General features: G+C 36.6%; 1 protein-coding gene and 1 long non-coding RNA gene across 3 annotated transcripts in view; both read right to left on the reverse strand.

The window, feature by feature from the left end:
* The window catches only part of LOC107551039 (origin recognition complex subunit 1-like), a 15,191-nt gene extending 3,390 nt beyond the window's left edge, over positions 1 to 11,801 (reverse strand). The window contains exons 1-13 of one of the 2 annotated variants that reach the window (XM_016232526.1): positions 11,688 to 11,801; positions 11,339 to 11,466; positions 8,071 to 8,243; positions 7,379 to 7,757; positions 6,412 to 6,637; positions 6,084 to 6,200; positions 5,769 to 5,831; positions 4,908 to 5,009; positions 4,476 to 4,707; positions 4,235 to 4,341; positions 2,502 to 2,603; positions 2,230 to 2,401; positions 2,015 to 2,122 (exon numbers count right to left, since the gene is read on the reverse strand). In XM_016232526.1, coding sequence (XP_016088012.1) covers positions 2,015 to 2,122; positions 2,230 to 2,401; positions 2,502 to 2,603; positions 4,235 to 4,341; positions 4,476 to 4,707; positions 4,908 to 5,009; positions 5,769 to 5,831; positions 6,084 to 6,200; positions 6,412 to 6,637; positions 7,379 to 7,757; positions 8,071 to 8,243; positions 11,339 to 11,466; positions 11,688 to 11,785 — 2,007 coding nt within the window. In that variant the 5' untranslated portion in view covers positions 11,786 to 11,801. The remainder of the gene's footprint in view (positions 1 to 2,014; positions 2,123 to 2,229; positions 2,402 to 2,501; positions 2,604 to 4,234; positions 4,342 to 4,475; positions 4,708 to 4,907; positions 5,010 to 5,768; positions 5,832 to 6,083; positions 6,201 to 6,411; positions 6,638 to 7,378; positions 7,758 to 8,070; positions 8,244 to 11,338; positions 11,467 to 11,687) is intronic. The other variant, XM_016232527.1, reaches the window with a different exon arrangement.
* A 1,094-nt stretch (positions 11,802 to 12,895) lies between these two features.
* Positions 12,896 to 13,850, reverse strand: LOC107551041 (uncharacterized). Its single transcript, XR_001604722.1, has 3 exons — positions 13,677 to 13,850; positions 13,240 to 13,358; positions 12,896 to 13,017 (listed from the first exon to the last, which is right to left on the reverse strand). It is a non-coding gene; the product is annotated as an uncharacterized lncRNA (long non-coding RNA).
* Positions 13,851 to 14,921: the final 1,071 nt, after the last annotated feature.

Genomic DNA, 14,921 nt, shown 5'->3' on the forward strand with positions numbered 1-14,921 from the left:
TTTTTTTCTTCTCTAAAACGTGACTTTCTTTTTTTTCAGACAGTTTATCAGTAATCACTCTTGTGGGGCTACATGAAGAGATTTCTCAGCATTTTTTGAACACTGACCAGTTCCAAATGTGATATTTATTTACAACAATTCAATAATAAGAAGTTAATATTGTGGTATATATTAGACACAATATTGTCTGATTTTGCTAAATCGTGTAGGTGAAAATATTACCCATGAAGCCACAGAAGAACTGTTGTGCGTCTCCTAATAAAACACAAAAGGTGTTTGACTGAAGCAGCACTACACAGACCATTCGGTGTATGACATGAAAGTACAGCAAGAGCGATTAGACAGCATTTTAAATGTTTGTTTTGATGTGAAATAAGTCTTGCTGTTTTGCTTTTTTGTTAAAGCAGTGTTGCTGTTGTAAAGTTATACAGCTACAGTTGTGCAAAGCAGGTTTGATTTTTTTTCTTCCTTATCACTCACACAGGATTTCACTGTCCACTCTGTTCAAATGTGGATGAATGGCTACACATAGATGTGTGCACACACTGTCAGAACTGTGTGAGATCACTACCATCCTGCTTTTGTGGGGGTGGGTAGGGTTGTTCAAAAAAAATTTTTGTTTCGTTTTTTCCCCATAGGTTTTTAACATTCTAAAAGCTCTTTATTCCAAATATACTACAAGCTAGTCAGTGTATTCAGCAGGTGTAATGTATTCTAAGTTGCTTCAGAAGTATTGTAAATACTACTACGTACGACAATAAAACAGTGCATTGACATAAAAAAGGAAATTTACTTTTGGTACTTAAGTACTTTTAAAAGCAAGTACTTCTGTACTTTTACTTAAGTAAACATCTGTCTTTACAACTTTTACTTGTAATGGAGTAATATTTGACCAGCAGTATCTGTACTTTCACTCAAGTAATGGAGTTGAGTACTTTGTCCGCCTCTGCGCGTATGTATGCTTGCGGGCGCGAATTAAGAATCACAAACAGCTGTATTCGAGTCTTCAAGGCATTTTGATGACACAACATCGCCAAGTAAGTAACGTTAACGAATATTACAGTATTCACTGTAGTTGTCCGCTAGTAAAAACATAGTTTTATCAGTCATTATCCATGTATGCCATTGTTTTGCGTTTACTACATTTCAGTGAATCAGGAGGCGCTGGCTGGTGTGAGTGAGTGGAGACTGGGCTAATTTGCATATTCATAGATCAGCATATAGTAAATGAGGCAAGGGTGTTGAGTTACATTCAAGCTATTTTAAGGCATGAGAAAATTATTTTTACAAGAAAAAAACATTTAAATATGTCATTTTGATTATCAAAGATATGTTTTAAGGGATAAAATATTTGACTACAAGGGGGACTTTAAATGGATGGGTGCTTTTTATTTAACTTGTTTTGGACTGAAGCATGCAACACCCGCTGAGTGCCATGAAACCGCTTGAAAGATCAAAGACAATTTTTAATATAACTCCGACTGGATTCGTCTGAAAGAAGAAAGTCATATACACATAGGATGACTTGAGGGTGAGTAATTTATGGGCTAATTTTCATTTTTGGGTGAACTAACCCTTTCATCTACCTCAAATATGGCTTATCATCTGAAATATGTTAGTAGCAGCAACTTTACATGGCCGCTCCAATCTAATGTTAACCTAGAAAAATGTGCGCTTTTCAAGTGTCTGTGCGGAGTTATGTAGGCAATTAAAGGCACATTATTATGATTTAAATGGTTTATTAAGAAACATGCGATTAGTCGACTAATGCTCCAAATTAACGACTACTAGTCGACCAGAAAAATCTTTAGTCGAGGGCAGCCCTACAATTATAGGATGGGGGGGGGCTTTGAATATTGTGTTGGCCAACAGGAGGCTGGGGGCCTTTCAAGACAAAAAGGTTGAGAACCCGACTAATCTAGACAGATTTGGATCAGCTAATCACAATAAATGATTAGCTAGATACATGCAACATAGGTGACGTTATTAGTGTCACTAGTAACAAATGTCTCACCTCATCTACTAGAAGCACAGTTGTCTCTTTTTTGGGTGCAGGAGTGCTGAAGCGTTTCTCCAGTAGTGCAGCTGCATGATCAGGTGTTGCTTTTTGATCAGTCAGTTTCTACCAAATCAGAATCAGAGCATAAATTCATAGAAAATACTACATAAGACTACAAAAAGGGGCAGGAAATTATGTCAAAATTGTAGGGGATGAGGCAGCATACAGACCTGCAGTATTTGTACATAAGCCTGATGCGGGTCTGTCATTTTCATGCCATTGATCTCGATGAAGCGGAAGTGAGGGATCTCATCTTGTTCAGCGGACTGCTGAAGGGACCGGATCACCTCATGTACTGTTGCAGTTTTACCAGTACCAGGAACACCTGAGATATACATACACCTGCAGAAGAAACATTAACTTAATGACCTTTTTTAAAAAAATTAAATCCTTTATGACCTTTATGAAAAAAAAAAAGATGGATATTAAATCTGAATCTTACCCTCCAGTGCCATCAATGACTTTACTCTCCACAAAGTTGTAGATGTCCTGGAACTCTTGTTCTCGACACGGCAAAGACTCAGGAACCGAGGAAACATGTAACCTGTTGCAAAAATAAAACATTTAATTAAAAAAATAAATAAAGTAAAACTGTAATATTGTGAAATATTACAGTTTAAAATAAATGTATTCAAATATATTCTAAAATTCCATTTATTCCTTTGATGACAAAGCATTGTTTCAGTGTCACATGATCTTTTAAAAATCACTTTAATAGTCTGATTTGGTGATTAAGAAACATTTTGTATTTCTTATCAGCATCAATGCTGAAAAGAGTTGTGCTGCTTAATATTTTTGTAGCAACATTTTTTTCAGGATTCTCTTAAAACAACAGCATTTATCTGCAATAAAGTCTTTACTGTCAATTTTTATAAATGTAATGCCTCCTAGGTGAATAAAATATAAACCTTTTATAAAAATAAATAAAAATCACTGACTCCAAACTAGGGCTGTCAGTCGATTAATCTTTTTAATCTAATTAATTACATGATGTTTCGATTAATTAATCTAAGTAATCGCAATTAATCACAAAATACATTTGACTGAAAATACCCACAAAATGATTATTTTAAGATATTTTTGTTAAATGAAAAAGAAATGACAAGTATCAAGTAGAAATTACAAATTGTAGCTTTCGAAATATTTTATTTGATTCAATAAAAAAAAATGTATTACACAAATATTTAGGCTACAACAGCCTAACATAAACTATGCAACATAGAAGATAAATAGAGAAACAGCTTAGTATTTCTTGTTCACACAATGAAAGTCATTGGTAACCAAAACAGCTTTGTTACCAACAGTCTTCAAAATACCTTCTTTTATGTTCCACAAAAAAAGGTTTGAAATGACATGAGGGTGAGTAAATAATGACAATTTGAATTTTTAGGGTGAACTATCCCTTTAATGTTTTTATTATTATTATTTTTGTTGTTAATTAATTAAATTATTCTCTAAATAAGAAACTAAATCTGCCAGCAGGTAGCGGTAAATGTCTTCAGTCGATTCGTTCATTCAGGAATTCAGTAAACGGCTCACTTTATGAATGGGTCTTTGAATCATTGGTTCAGACGATTCATTCAAAAAGCAGATTCATTCAGAAACTAATCACCGCTGTGTCGCTCGAGGACGCACAACAATTCTGGCATGACTTTAAAGGTAATATATTCTTTGCTAAACTGAGCAAAAACGCATAATATTCTGTTTAAAATATAATATAATACAATATCAACTTCTTATTTACTGAACTGATATATAAAATCACATTTAAACTTGTGATATTCAGGACAAAAACAGCACTAGTGTAATACTGCTCTCCATGCTCGTGTGATATCGCTTATTATGTAATATAAATATGAGACAAAAAAAAAATACAGGGGCATTTTTGCACCAATATCTGAAATTTTAGGGCATAACTGCATTTATGGAGTTGTTGCCCTGCATCATATTTGTCAACAGTCGACTGTATGAAATGTAAGATGATGTACAGGTCTGGGGGCGGGGCCAGTGCGTTAACGGCATTAAAATATTTTAATCGAGTTATTTTTTTATAACTAATTAAGTTAACGCGTTAAACTGACAGCCTTACTCCAAAAATGTAAACACAATGTAAATGTATAGTTTTGCTGGTTAAACGGACAACTTTATGGGACTATAGACTGTGGAGTTGCTTACCGTGCTCGTGCTTCTTCCAGAACATTCCCAGGCTTCCTAGCCGGTGCACTCCGGCTGGGTATGCTGGGAGTGGCATGACGTGGTGTCCGTGGGGTGGCTGGAGCAGTCTAGAGTTAAATTAAAAGACAAATTAATTGTCACATCCAGTGTTATCTTCATCTGAAATACAGATTTGGTTTTGTGAAGGCACTTTAACTGCTAGCAGGAAGACTAATCATAGCAAAAATCAACTTCTTTGAACCTTCTTGATGGGCGTTTTACGTGGGGTTCTAGCAGAGACACGGGTTTTCTCTATGGATCGGGGTGTTCGGGATCCTCTACACTTCTTCACTATAAGCTCATCTTCGCTGTCAAACTTTGCCTCCTCTTCCTCATCGCTGCTGCTCTGCAGATCAGTTTTAGAAGGTACGAAGCAGTCATCATCACCATCCTCACCATCTGACAGCAGGTCAACCTTGTTGCCTAATACATTTCTGTAAAAACAGATAATAACACTGATCATTTAATTAAAAGTAGATTAATCAAATCAAAACAACATCCAGTTAGACAATGCAGAAAGCATCCTGTGTGAACAGCCCCAAGTATGTATGCATGTATGTATGCATGTATGTATGTGTGTGTGTGTGTGTGTGTGTATTTTAATTCATAGATTCACAGCCTTAGTGGGACCTACAGCTGCTTTCTGATGCGTGAGGACACAAGTTGGGCAGATTTCCTTTTAGAGCGAGGAGTGGCAGCAGTCTGGATGGGTGAATCTTCATGCTCCTCTTCAGCTCTATCAGTTTGTTAAAAGGAATATGAAGAAAAGAGAGAAAAAAATAACACTTTGACAAGTAGCAAGTAGTTTGCATGCATATCAGGTTTAACAACAATCTATTACTCTCACACCATTGCGAGATCATATAAGAGGTAAATGCAATAACTTCAACTTTATAACTGAATTTATAGATTCGAAAATTAGGTCAAACTGTCCAAATGGTGCCATAGGAACTTAAATGCCAAAGCAGGTCTGCACAGTACATGCCTCTTATTCACTACTACAAGTTACAAGGCAAAAGTCATGTTTTCCCAAGAACATGTGCATGCCTGCTAAATTGAATTAATAAAACAAATGTTTTTTTCAATTATTAGTGATGCAGCTAAAAGTCTCAGTTTTTCTCCAAACATGTGTGACATGTAATAGATTTCAATATCATTGCAAGTTACAATTACATGCCCCGAACCAATCAAGTTTAAATGCACCTTACAATGTAACAGATATAATTAAAATAAAACATCATGTGTATTCAGAAAGAATTTTTAAATGTGGCTGTTGAGAAATTTGTCTGCTTGCCTCAAGACCTGGTCATGGATGAGTGCCATTAAATTACTGTATGACAACACAATCTTAACAGTGATATGCTGCCCCTCACTGGTCAACCGAATAAAATATTTTTCCATTTCTAAATCCTGTACACAAAAGTGCTGCCGCTCAAGTTCATTTCCCAACAGTGCTTTTGATTGCAATATCACAATAGGCAATTGCATCACTTACAAAGCACCCAGTGCTGGTTCTCTGAGTGCAGTGGAATCTTTCCTCCTGGATGGAGTTCTTGCCCTTGTTTGAAAAAACACATTTAGGTTACTCTATGGGTCGTTTCATACTCAAATTAAACATATCAATGCATAAAGAAAGTGAAGTAGGGGCCACCAGTGCACTGATCTGGATGAAAGTAGTTGTGTGTTCAAACAATGCATTAAGTGTGAAAAAATAAATAAAGCCACATAACATGTTTAATAAAGATAGCTAAAGCCCATCCAGAAACAAATCCGTATTCCCTCCGTGGAGCAATAGAGGAACATGACTCACTTCAGGCCTCTTAGACCTGCTCTCCCAAGGGTTGCCTCTCTCTTCCGGGGAGTTCTGCTTGTGCTAATTAGTGGCTCTGGATCATCATCCCCAATAGGCTGCACCCCAAGAAAGACACTAGGAGGGCAGCAGGACTTTTATAACTAGACTCTACTGTTTTTTAGTTTTATATGGATATAGGATATTAAAACAGTCTTTAACGTGTGAAGAACAAAACAGGTTTGCTTATTTCTAACTAAAACGATCAGCACAGTACTAAGTAGAAGTACTAAGCCATATATAAAAACATAAAGAACCAATATATAACTTCCAATGTAAATAGAAGTACCTGGTAGCATCGTCTTTGTCATGTGCAGTCAGTTTGGGCTTATCAGGGCTGTGTGAGGACAGAGGAGAGACATGCTCCTCCTCATTAAGATTTAGTGGAGTTGGTCTAATAGAAATGGAGATGCGACCCGTTGGAGACGTGTTCAACTTAGACTTCAGCGTCTTCTCTGTGTGTTCATCAAGAATCTCCCCCAGAACATCATCTCGGGACATGCTTTTAGTTGGACCTACCGTAATGTAAGAGAAACACAGGTCAGTTCAGTTTGGTGCTTTTGAAACCATTAAAGGAATAGTTCCCCCAAAAAGAACGGTTGCTCTTTAGTTCACACAAAATAACACTTGCTCACCAAGTAATCCACATTACTGTAGTCTATCAATCAAAGTCTTTTGAAGCAAAAAGCATGTTTGTAATAAACAAATCCATCATTAAGACCTTTTTAACGTCAAAATGTTGCTTCTAGATAAAATACGAGTTCTCTATCCATAACATTTCTTTCTCCAGGAAAAAGTAAGAGGTCTCGTCTAAATCAGGAGAGAAATATGCACAGATCAATCACCATTTATAAGCAAAAACTGTCCAAAACAGTTCTTAACCTATATGTTGGTGGATTTTGGTGTGAGAGGACAACAGGTGATGGACTTTTACTGGAGGAAAAGCTATTATAGATTATGGATTGTTATTTTGGTTAGAAGCAATGGTTTAAAGTTAAATTGCTTTATTTGTGGTCATTTGTTTATTACAAACACTTTGCTTTTTGATTCACAATACACTGGAATTGTGTGAATTACTTGTTATGCTTTTATTCTGGCGGCACCCACAGGTGGGCAGAAGATGCCATTCAATTTCCCCAAATCTGTCCTTATAAAGAAACAAACTCATCTTGGATGTAGTAAATTATCCACAAATTTTAATTTTTGAGTGAACCATTCCTTTAAAAGCTAAATATATGTGGATGGATGCCACTCACTGCACAAGTCCAGCTTCTTGCGAACATGTGGCCCAGAGGAAGCTCGGCTTCTCCTCTTTGCACTAAGAGCTTTAGCTGCAGAGAGTTTGGAGGCAGAGTGAAGAGACTCTGCTTCACCGGAGTTCATTTTGCCGGTGCTCATGCTGCTTCGGGTGAGGGTGCCTGACATGGCCCGTTTCATTACCGAGGAGTCTGGGGTTGGAAGAGCACGAGTCTGAGGGCCCCGTGAAGATGGTGGGGGAGATTTAGGGCTCTGAGGGGGCTGCATCAGCTCAGGATCCAACGCTCTGAAGGATTTGGTATCCCACAAGAGTTTGGCAAATAGTATGTCTTTGCTCTTGCCCTCTGGGAAGGAATCCTCAGCTGGGACATACTCAATCTAGAATCAAAGTTATAAATTATTATTGGATATAATGGAAATAATAATGATAATTTATTATTATGAATATTATTTGAAAAATCATTAATGTAATTATATAAATACCATTTTAAATGATATATAATAAGACAATACTTTTACATAACACTTTTATCAAATAGAATTACATTTTTTACATTTTAAAAAATAGAATAAATAATTTGAATCAACTACACAAACATTTCTTGATCATAGTGTGATGCACATTCATCATGTACAAATATGAGAAATCCCTTTATAATTTAAATCCTACAACCATACCATGCTAGCTTACCTGTACTGCTCCAAGAATGGTCTCTCCATCCACCTCATTATCACAAGAGCGGTCCTGGTAGAAAAATATCTCTTGTGGATGGGGGTCTCTGCCCAAGAGCTTGCGTTTATTATGAGGAACTTCACACATCCGCACAAACCACTGCACTACTGCGGTCTTTTTCTTTCCTGAATCTGGGTACAAATGTTACATAAACCAACTACATAAACCAAGAATGCATGCAAATAGGCAAGGCAAGTTTATTTATATAGCACATTTCATACACAATGGTAATTTAAAGTGCTTTACATAAAGGGAAAAAATAATTATTTAAAAAAATTATCACAACAAGGAATTTAAAAACTTTTAAAATGATTTAAAAATTGATTTAAAATCAATTTAAAACAGTTAAAAATAGAAATTATTATACATAAAATACAGTGCAATCAGTTCAGAGTCGGACGTAGCACAGTGCTCATTCAATAAATGCTCAGCTAAACAGATGAGTTTTGAGTCTGGATTTAAATGTGGCTAATGTTTTAGCACATCTGGGGCCTCATTTATAACCGTTGCGTACGCACAAAACCTGCTCTGAAAGAGGCGTACGCCACTTCCTACGCAAAAGGTGTGATTATAAAAAACAAACTTGACGGGAATATTTGCGCACCTGCACGCAAACTCTGACCCATGCGCATTCCTGGAGAAAGAAAAGTAATGCACATCTGGGGCCTCATTTATAACCGTTGCGTACGCACAAAACCTGAAAGAGGCGTACGCCACTTCCTACGCAAAAGGTGTGATTATAAAAAACAAACTTGACGGGAATATTTGCGCACCTGCACGCAAACTCTGACCCATGCGCATTCCTGGAGAAAGAAAAGTAAGGAAGTAAACAATGATTTTAAACTGTTTTCATTTCCTCATCATATACATTTACATTAAATATTCCACTCTCATTAAAGGGTTAGTTCACCCAAAAATGAAAATAAGGCTGCTTTTTACTCACCCCCGAGGCATCCTAGGTGTATATGACCTTCTTCTTTCAGACGAATCCAGTCGGAGTTATATTAAAAATGGTCTTTGATCTTTCAAGCTGTTTAATGCCACTCAGCGGGTGTTGCATTGCTTCAGTCCAAAATAACTTAAATAAAATCACCCACCCATAAATAAAAGTGTCTCACACGGCTCCGGGGGGTGAACAAAGGCCTTCTGTAGCGAATCGATGCATTTTTGTAAGAAAAATATCCATATTCAAAACGTAATAATCACTTTAATGTAGCTTGCGCTCACTGTTGTAAACGGAAGCAGTTCCGGGCAGATGACGTATGAGGTTGGCGTTGCGCATCTGCCGCTCAGAAGTGACGAACACGGAAGCGCAGGGGAGAGATCAAAACAAAACAACGGTCACTAATTAGAAGTACAAAACGAGGATTTGTAAAGAATCATCGGAGGATTTCGATATAAGCTAAGAGGAGACTGGTTTTCCTTTGTTAAAGTAAGGAAACTTTGCTTCCTTTGATCCTGTAAACAAATGTTGGTTTTCACGAGACTCACCGGTGCATGCGCAGCACTGACCTCAGAGGTCATCAGCCTGGAGCTGCTTCCCTTTACAACAGTGAGCGCAAGCATTAAAGTGATTATTACGTTTTGAATATGAATATTTTTCGTACAAAAATGCATCGATTCGCTACAGAAGGCCTTTGTTCACCCCCCGGAGCCGTGTGAGACACTTTTTTTATGGGTGGGCGAATTTTATTTAAGTTATTTTGGACTGAAGCAATGCAACACCCGCTGAGTGGCATTAAACAGCTTGAAAGATCAAAGACAATTTTTTATATAACTCCGACTGGATTCGTCTGAAAGAAGAAAGTCATATACACCTAGGATGCCTCGGGGGTGAGTAAAACGCAGCCTAATTTTCATTTTTGGGTGAACTAACCCTTTAATGGAGATAAGCACTGAAATTACATAAAGTCATAACGCAGAAGTTAAACCTAAATTATATGAATTTAGAAATATCCTTTTTTGTAGTGGATGCGCTTGATTACTTTTCCTGTGGTATGTTATGTTTCAATGACAGCGAGGAGTGCTATAGGTGCACAATAATTTATCTTTAAAGTAAACTGCACATCTCATGTTATGAGAAAATATTTTTAGCGAGAACAATGATCAATGATGCGCACTTTCTTCAAAATTGTGGCGGACACTGCTGGATTCGGTGGAATGGTCTATTGTCCGGTTTGAATAGGACCAATGATAAGCTTACTGTACAACCACAGCTGCACGGAAGTGTTGATGTCGGGTGAAGGCATCTCCACAACATTATGAAAAATACCACTGTATTTGAAGGATACACAACTTGAAGAAAACAGTAAGATTTGCACGTTTCCTTTTTAAAATAATTTGTCAATGACGCGCAGAGTCAGATAATTGTATTTACATTGCTATAAACACATGCCTATATTTTTTCCACTAAAAATAGCTAAAAGTGCATTCATTTAATTAGACTTTTTTAACAATGGAAATATTATTGGGCCAGTAGAAATGAATGAGATAACTCTATTCTAAATTATTTTTCTGAGAACTAAAGCGTTTTAATGGATATTTTGATATATTTATTCTAAAACATAACACGGATACCGGATGATTTTTAGCAATAAAAATGTATGTGCATGGCACAAATGGCATTTATATTCCTTATCTCATATTTCCTTAATGTCTTGTACCTTTGACGGTGTTAAACATGGTGTCAGGTGGATGGGAATATGCATAGAAATGATATACAGATGAGGTTATGCATAGTAAAAACTAGGCGTTGTAAGCTCCATATATGGTGATTTCGGGGAGGAGTCGGGGTGGAGATGCACCTACGCACAATCTTTCCCTGACTGGGATTTATAAAGGGATTTTTGCGCAGGTTCTGGCATACGCATGGTTTTATAAATCTGAAAACTTTTGAGCGTACGCAAAATCTAGCTTTTGTGCCTACGTACACTTCTAGGATGAAATCTATGGAGAGTTTTATAAATGAGACCCCTGATCTCTTCTGGAAGCTGATTCCAACTGCGGGCGGCATAATAACTAAAAGCTGACTCCCCTTGTTTTGTGTCAACCCTTGGTATTTCTAACTGACTCGATCCTAATAATCAGAGTGGTCTGTTAGGTTTATATTCAGTGAGCATATCTGCAATGTATTTAGGACCTAGGCCATTGAGTGATTTATAAACGAGTAAAAGTACTACACATTTCAAATATACACATTTTGCTTAAAAACAGGGCATATTCCTACCATCAGTGTATAGTTTGCGAAGTTGTGCCACAAAGGGATTGTCATCGTCATCACCCTCAATCAAAATGTACTGGCCTAAAGACACAGTTGCATCTTCCGTCTTTCCCTCCACAGAAATGGACATGGATCTGTGAGGATCAATCAAAGCATTATTGCGGTTCAAATCTGGGTTAAAACATCTTTTAACCATTTGAATTTCCATGACTACTGGATAAGGATTTTTTTTTTAAAGCAGACATTTTATAGAGACTGCTCTCACTCACAAAGCCTCATAAATCAAATTACAAGTTATACTTGTTCAAATCACTCGTGTCTTGTGATTTGATCTGAATGTGGTACGCACACTTACTCATAGTATTGCCTTTTCAGCTTCCTGTCTTCAACAATTGGTCTCCCATTCCATTTGTAGGTTCTTCTCATTCTCAGTCTTGTGATGTAGCGGCTCATGGTGCAGGTCTGATATGAGGTCTGTAAAGTACAGCATCGATTATGTACTTAATAATGAAAAGTAAAAGTAAAAATGGCAAACAGGAAAAAAAAAAGTTACAGAAAAATGATTTTAAACAAATACAAAACTGTAGAATTTGGAACTTTTATTATTATTATTATTATATGAAATGCAATAACTTAAAGTGATATATTAACCTTTAAATACCTGTCATTAAGAACATAACTTTTATTATTGGAGATGTAAGAATAAATTAAGAAAACAACCACGTCTTCTCTATATAAGGTATTCACTATGTACGCAACTTTAAATCCCCAGCACCTTTTTTAACAATGGATGGGCCAGTGGGCCAGTAGAAATGAATGAGATAACTCTATTCTAAATTATTTTTCTGAGAACTAAAGCGTTTTAATGGATATTTTGATATATTTATTCTAAAACATAACACGGATACCGGATGATTTTTAGCAATAAAAATGTATGTGCATGGCACAAATGGCATTTATATTCCTTATCTCATATTTCCTTAATGTCTTGTACCTTTGACGGTGTTAAACATGGTGTCAGGTGGATGGGAATATGCATAGAAATTATATACAGATGAGGTTATGCATAGTAAAAACTAGGCGTTGTAAGCTCCATATATGGTGATTTCGGGGAGGAGTCGGGGTGGAGATGCACCTACGCACAATCTTTCCCTGACTGGGATTTATAAAGGGATTTTTGCGCAGGTTCTGGCATACGCATGGTTTTATAAATCTGAAAACTTTTGAGCGTACGCAAAATCTAGCTTTTGTGCCTACGTACACTTCTAGGATGAAATCTATGGAGAGTTTTATAAATGAGACCCCTGATCTCTTCTGGAAGCTGATTCCAACTGCGGGCGGCATAATAACTAAAAGCTGACTCCCCTTGTTTTGTGTCAACCCTTGGTATTTCTAACTGACTCGATCCTAATAATCAGAGTGGTCTGTTAGGTTTATATTCAGTGAGCATATCTGCAATGTATTTAGGACCTAGGCCATTGAGTGATTTATAAACGAGTAAAAGTACTACACATTTCAAATATACACATTTTGCTTAAAAACAGGGCATATTCCTACCATCAGTGTATAGTTTGCGAAGTTGTGCCACAAAGGGATTGTCATCGTCATCACCCTCAATCAAAATGTACTGGCCTAAAGACACAGTTGCATCTTCCGTCTTTCCCTCCACAGAAATGGACATGGATCTGTGAGGATCAATCAAAGCATTATTGCGGTTCAAATCTGGGTTAAAACATCTTTTAACCATTTGAATTTCCATGACTACTGGATAAGGATTTTTTTTTTTAAAGCAGACATTTTATAGAGACTGCTCTCACTCACAAAGCCTCATAAATCAAATTACAAGTTATACTTGTTCAAATCACTCGTGTCTTGTGATTTGATCTGAATGTGGTACGCACACTTACTCATAGTATTGCCTTTTCAGCTTCCTGTCTTCAACAATTGGTCTCCCATTCCATTTGTAGGTTCTTCTCATTCTCAGTCTTGTGATGTAGCGGCTCATGGTGCAGGTCTGATATGAGGTCTGTAAAGTACAGCATCGATTATGTACTTAATAATGAAAAGTAAAAGTAAAAATGGCAAACAGGAAAAAAAAAAGTTACAGAAAAATGATTTTAAACAAATACAAAACTGTAGAATTTGGAACTTTTATTATTATTATTATTATATGAAATGCAATAACTTAAAGTGATATATTAACCTTTAAATACCTGTCATTAAGAACATAACTTTTATTATTGGAGATGTAAGAATAAATTAAGAAAACAACCACGTCTTCTCTATATAAGGTATTCACTATGTACGCAACTTTAAATCCCCAGCACCTTTCTTTCTTACTCACCAGCCGATAATATCTGCAACCGTATCAAATCTCCTTATTAAACAAATAAATAAGCAACAGTATTCCGTCTCACTTAAACGCTCAGAAATCTACATGAATGTATATATGAAGTTGAACGCATCTTACAGCACAGTAGTTAGAGAGCACAATGACACAACTCGCACGACTCTTTCGCGCGCGGATGACGTAGGAAGTATTTTTGATTGGACAGCAAAATACCGCTTGACCTTACGGATGTGACGCGAGCTTTTCCCCGGAAGTCATTCGATATAGCTCCATGGCATATTAGCGTTCCGATTATCCGTTCGTTCATTTACAATTTTGAGCCATGGCTAATAGAACGGTAAAAGATGCCAATAGTATACATGGAACAAATCCTCAGTATCTTGTCGAGAAGATTATACGAACACGTATTTATGAGTCCAAGTACTGGAAAGAGGAATGTTTTGGACTTACAGGTGAGAGAAGTGTGCTGGACTACATACTGTCATTGTTAATGTGGCATTGAAAACCACGCTAGTTATTTACCTTACTCACTGAAATGACCGAAGCAAGTCTACTTACTGATTACCTCATTGTATTTAATTATATTTTAAAGCTGGCCTGCTGCTGTTCATTGTTTACTGTTGGCAGCATTAGTAATGTGACTTGATGCTGTATTAGAAAGGAATAACTTCGAATGTGTGTATTCATTTCAAATGGAACTGTTTATTTAACCTTAAAATAATAATAATGAAAAAAGCTTAATATAGGAGAATAACATTTTAATCGTGGGGGTCAAAACATAGTGCAGTGCAATGCAATGGTGATTGAGTGATAAACATTCCTCAAAAAGCCTGTTGCATTTTTAAATGATTTTTCTTAATTTATGTATTGATGATAAAGTATGGTTGCTGCAGTTCGGTGAATGTTCATCTTCAAATAAAGTTATTTCTACATTTACTTTAAAAATCATTAAAGATTCCACAGCAAAAGGTGGACATTGGCTGCCCACTGCTCCGGGTGTGTGTGTTCACTGCTGTGTGTGTGCACTTTGGATGGGTTAAGTGCAGAGCACTAATTCCAAGTATGGGTCACCAAACTTGACCACATGTCATGTCACTCACACACATTTTTAGAATTATATGAAGTGATTAATTGAGTTGAATTACTGAAATGAACTTTTCCACGACATTCTAATTTATTGAGATGCACCTGTATATAGATTAAGGGACACTTGAATGAGTTTCAGATTGATCGTAATAT

This window comes from Sinocyclocheilus grahami, unplaced genomic scaffold, assembly GCF_001515645.1.
Source record: "Sinocyclocheilus grahami isolate Dianchi unplaced genomic scaffold, SAMN03320097.WGS_v1.1 scaffold412.1, whole genome shotgun sequence".
Lineage (NCBI taxonomy): Eukaryota > Metazoa > Chordata > Actinopteri > Cypriniformes > Cyprinidae > Sinocyclocheilus > Sinocyclocheilus grahami.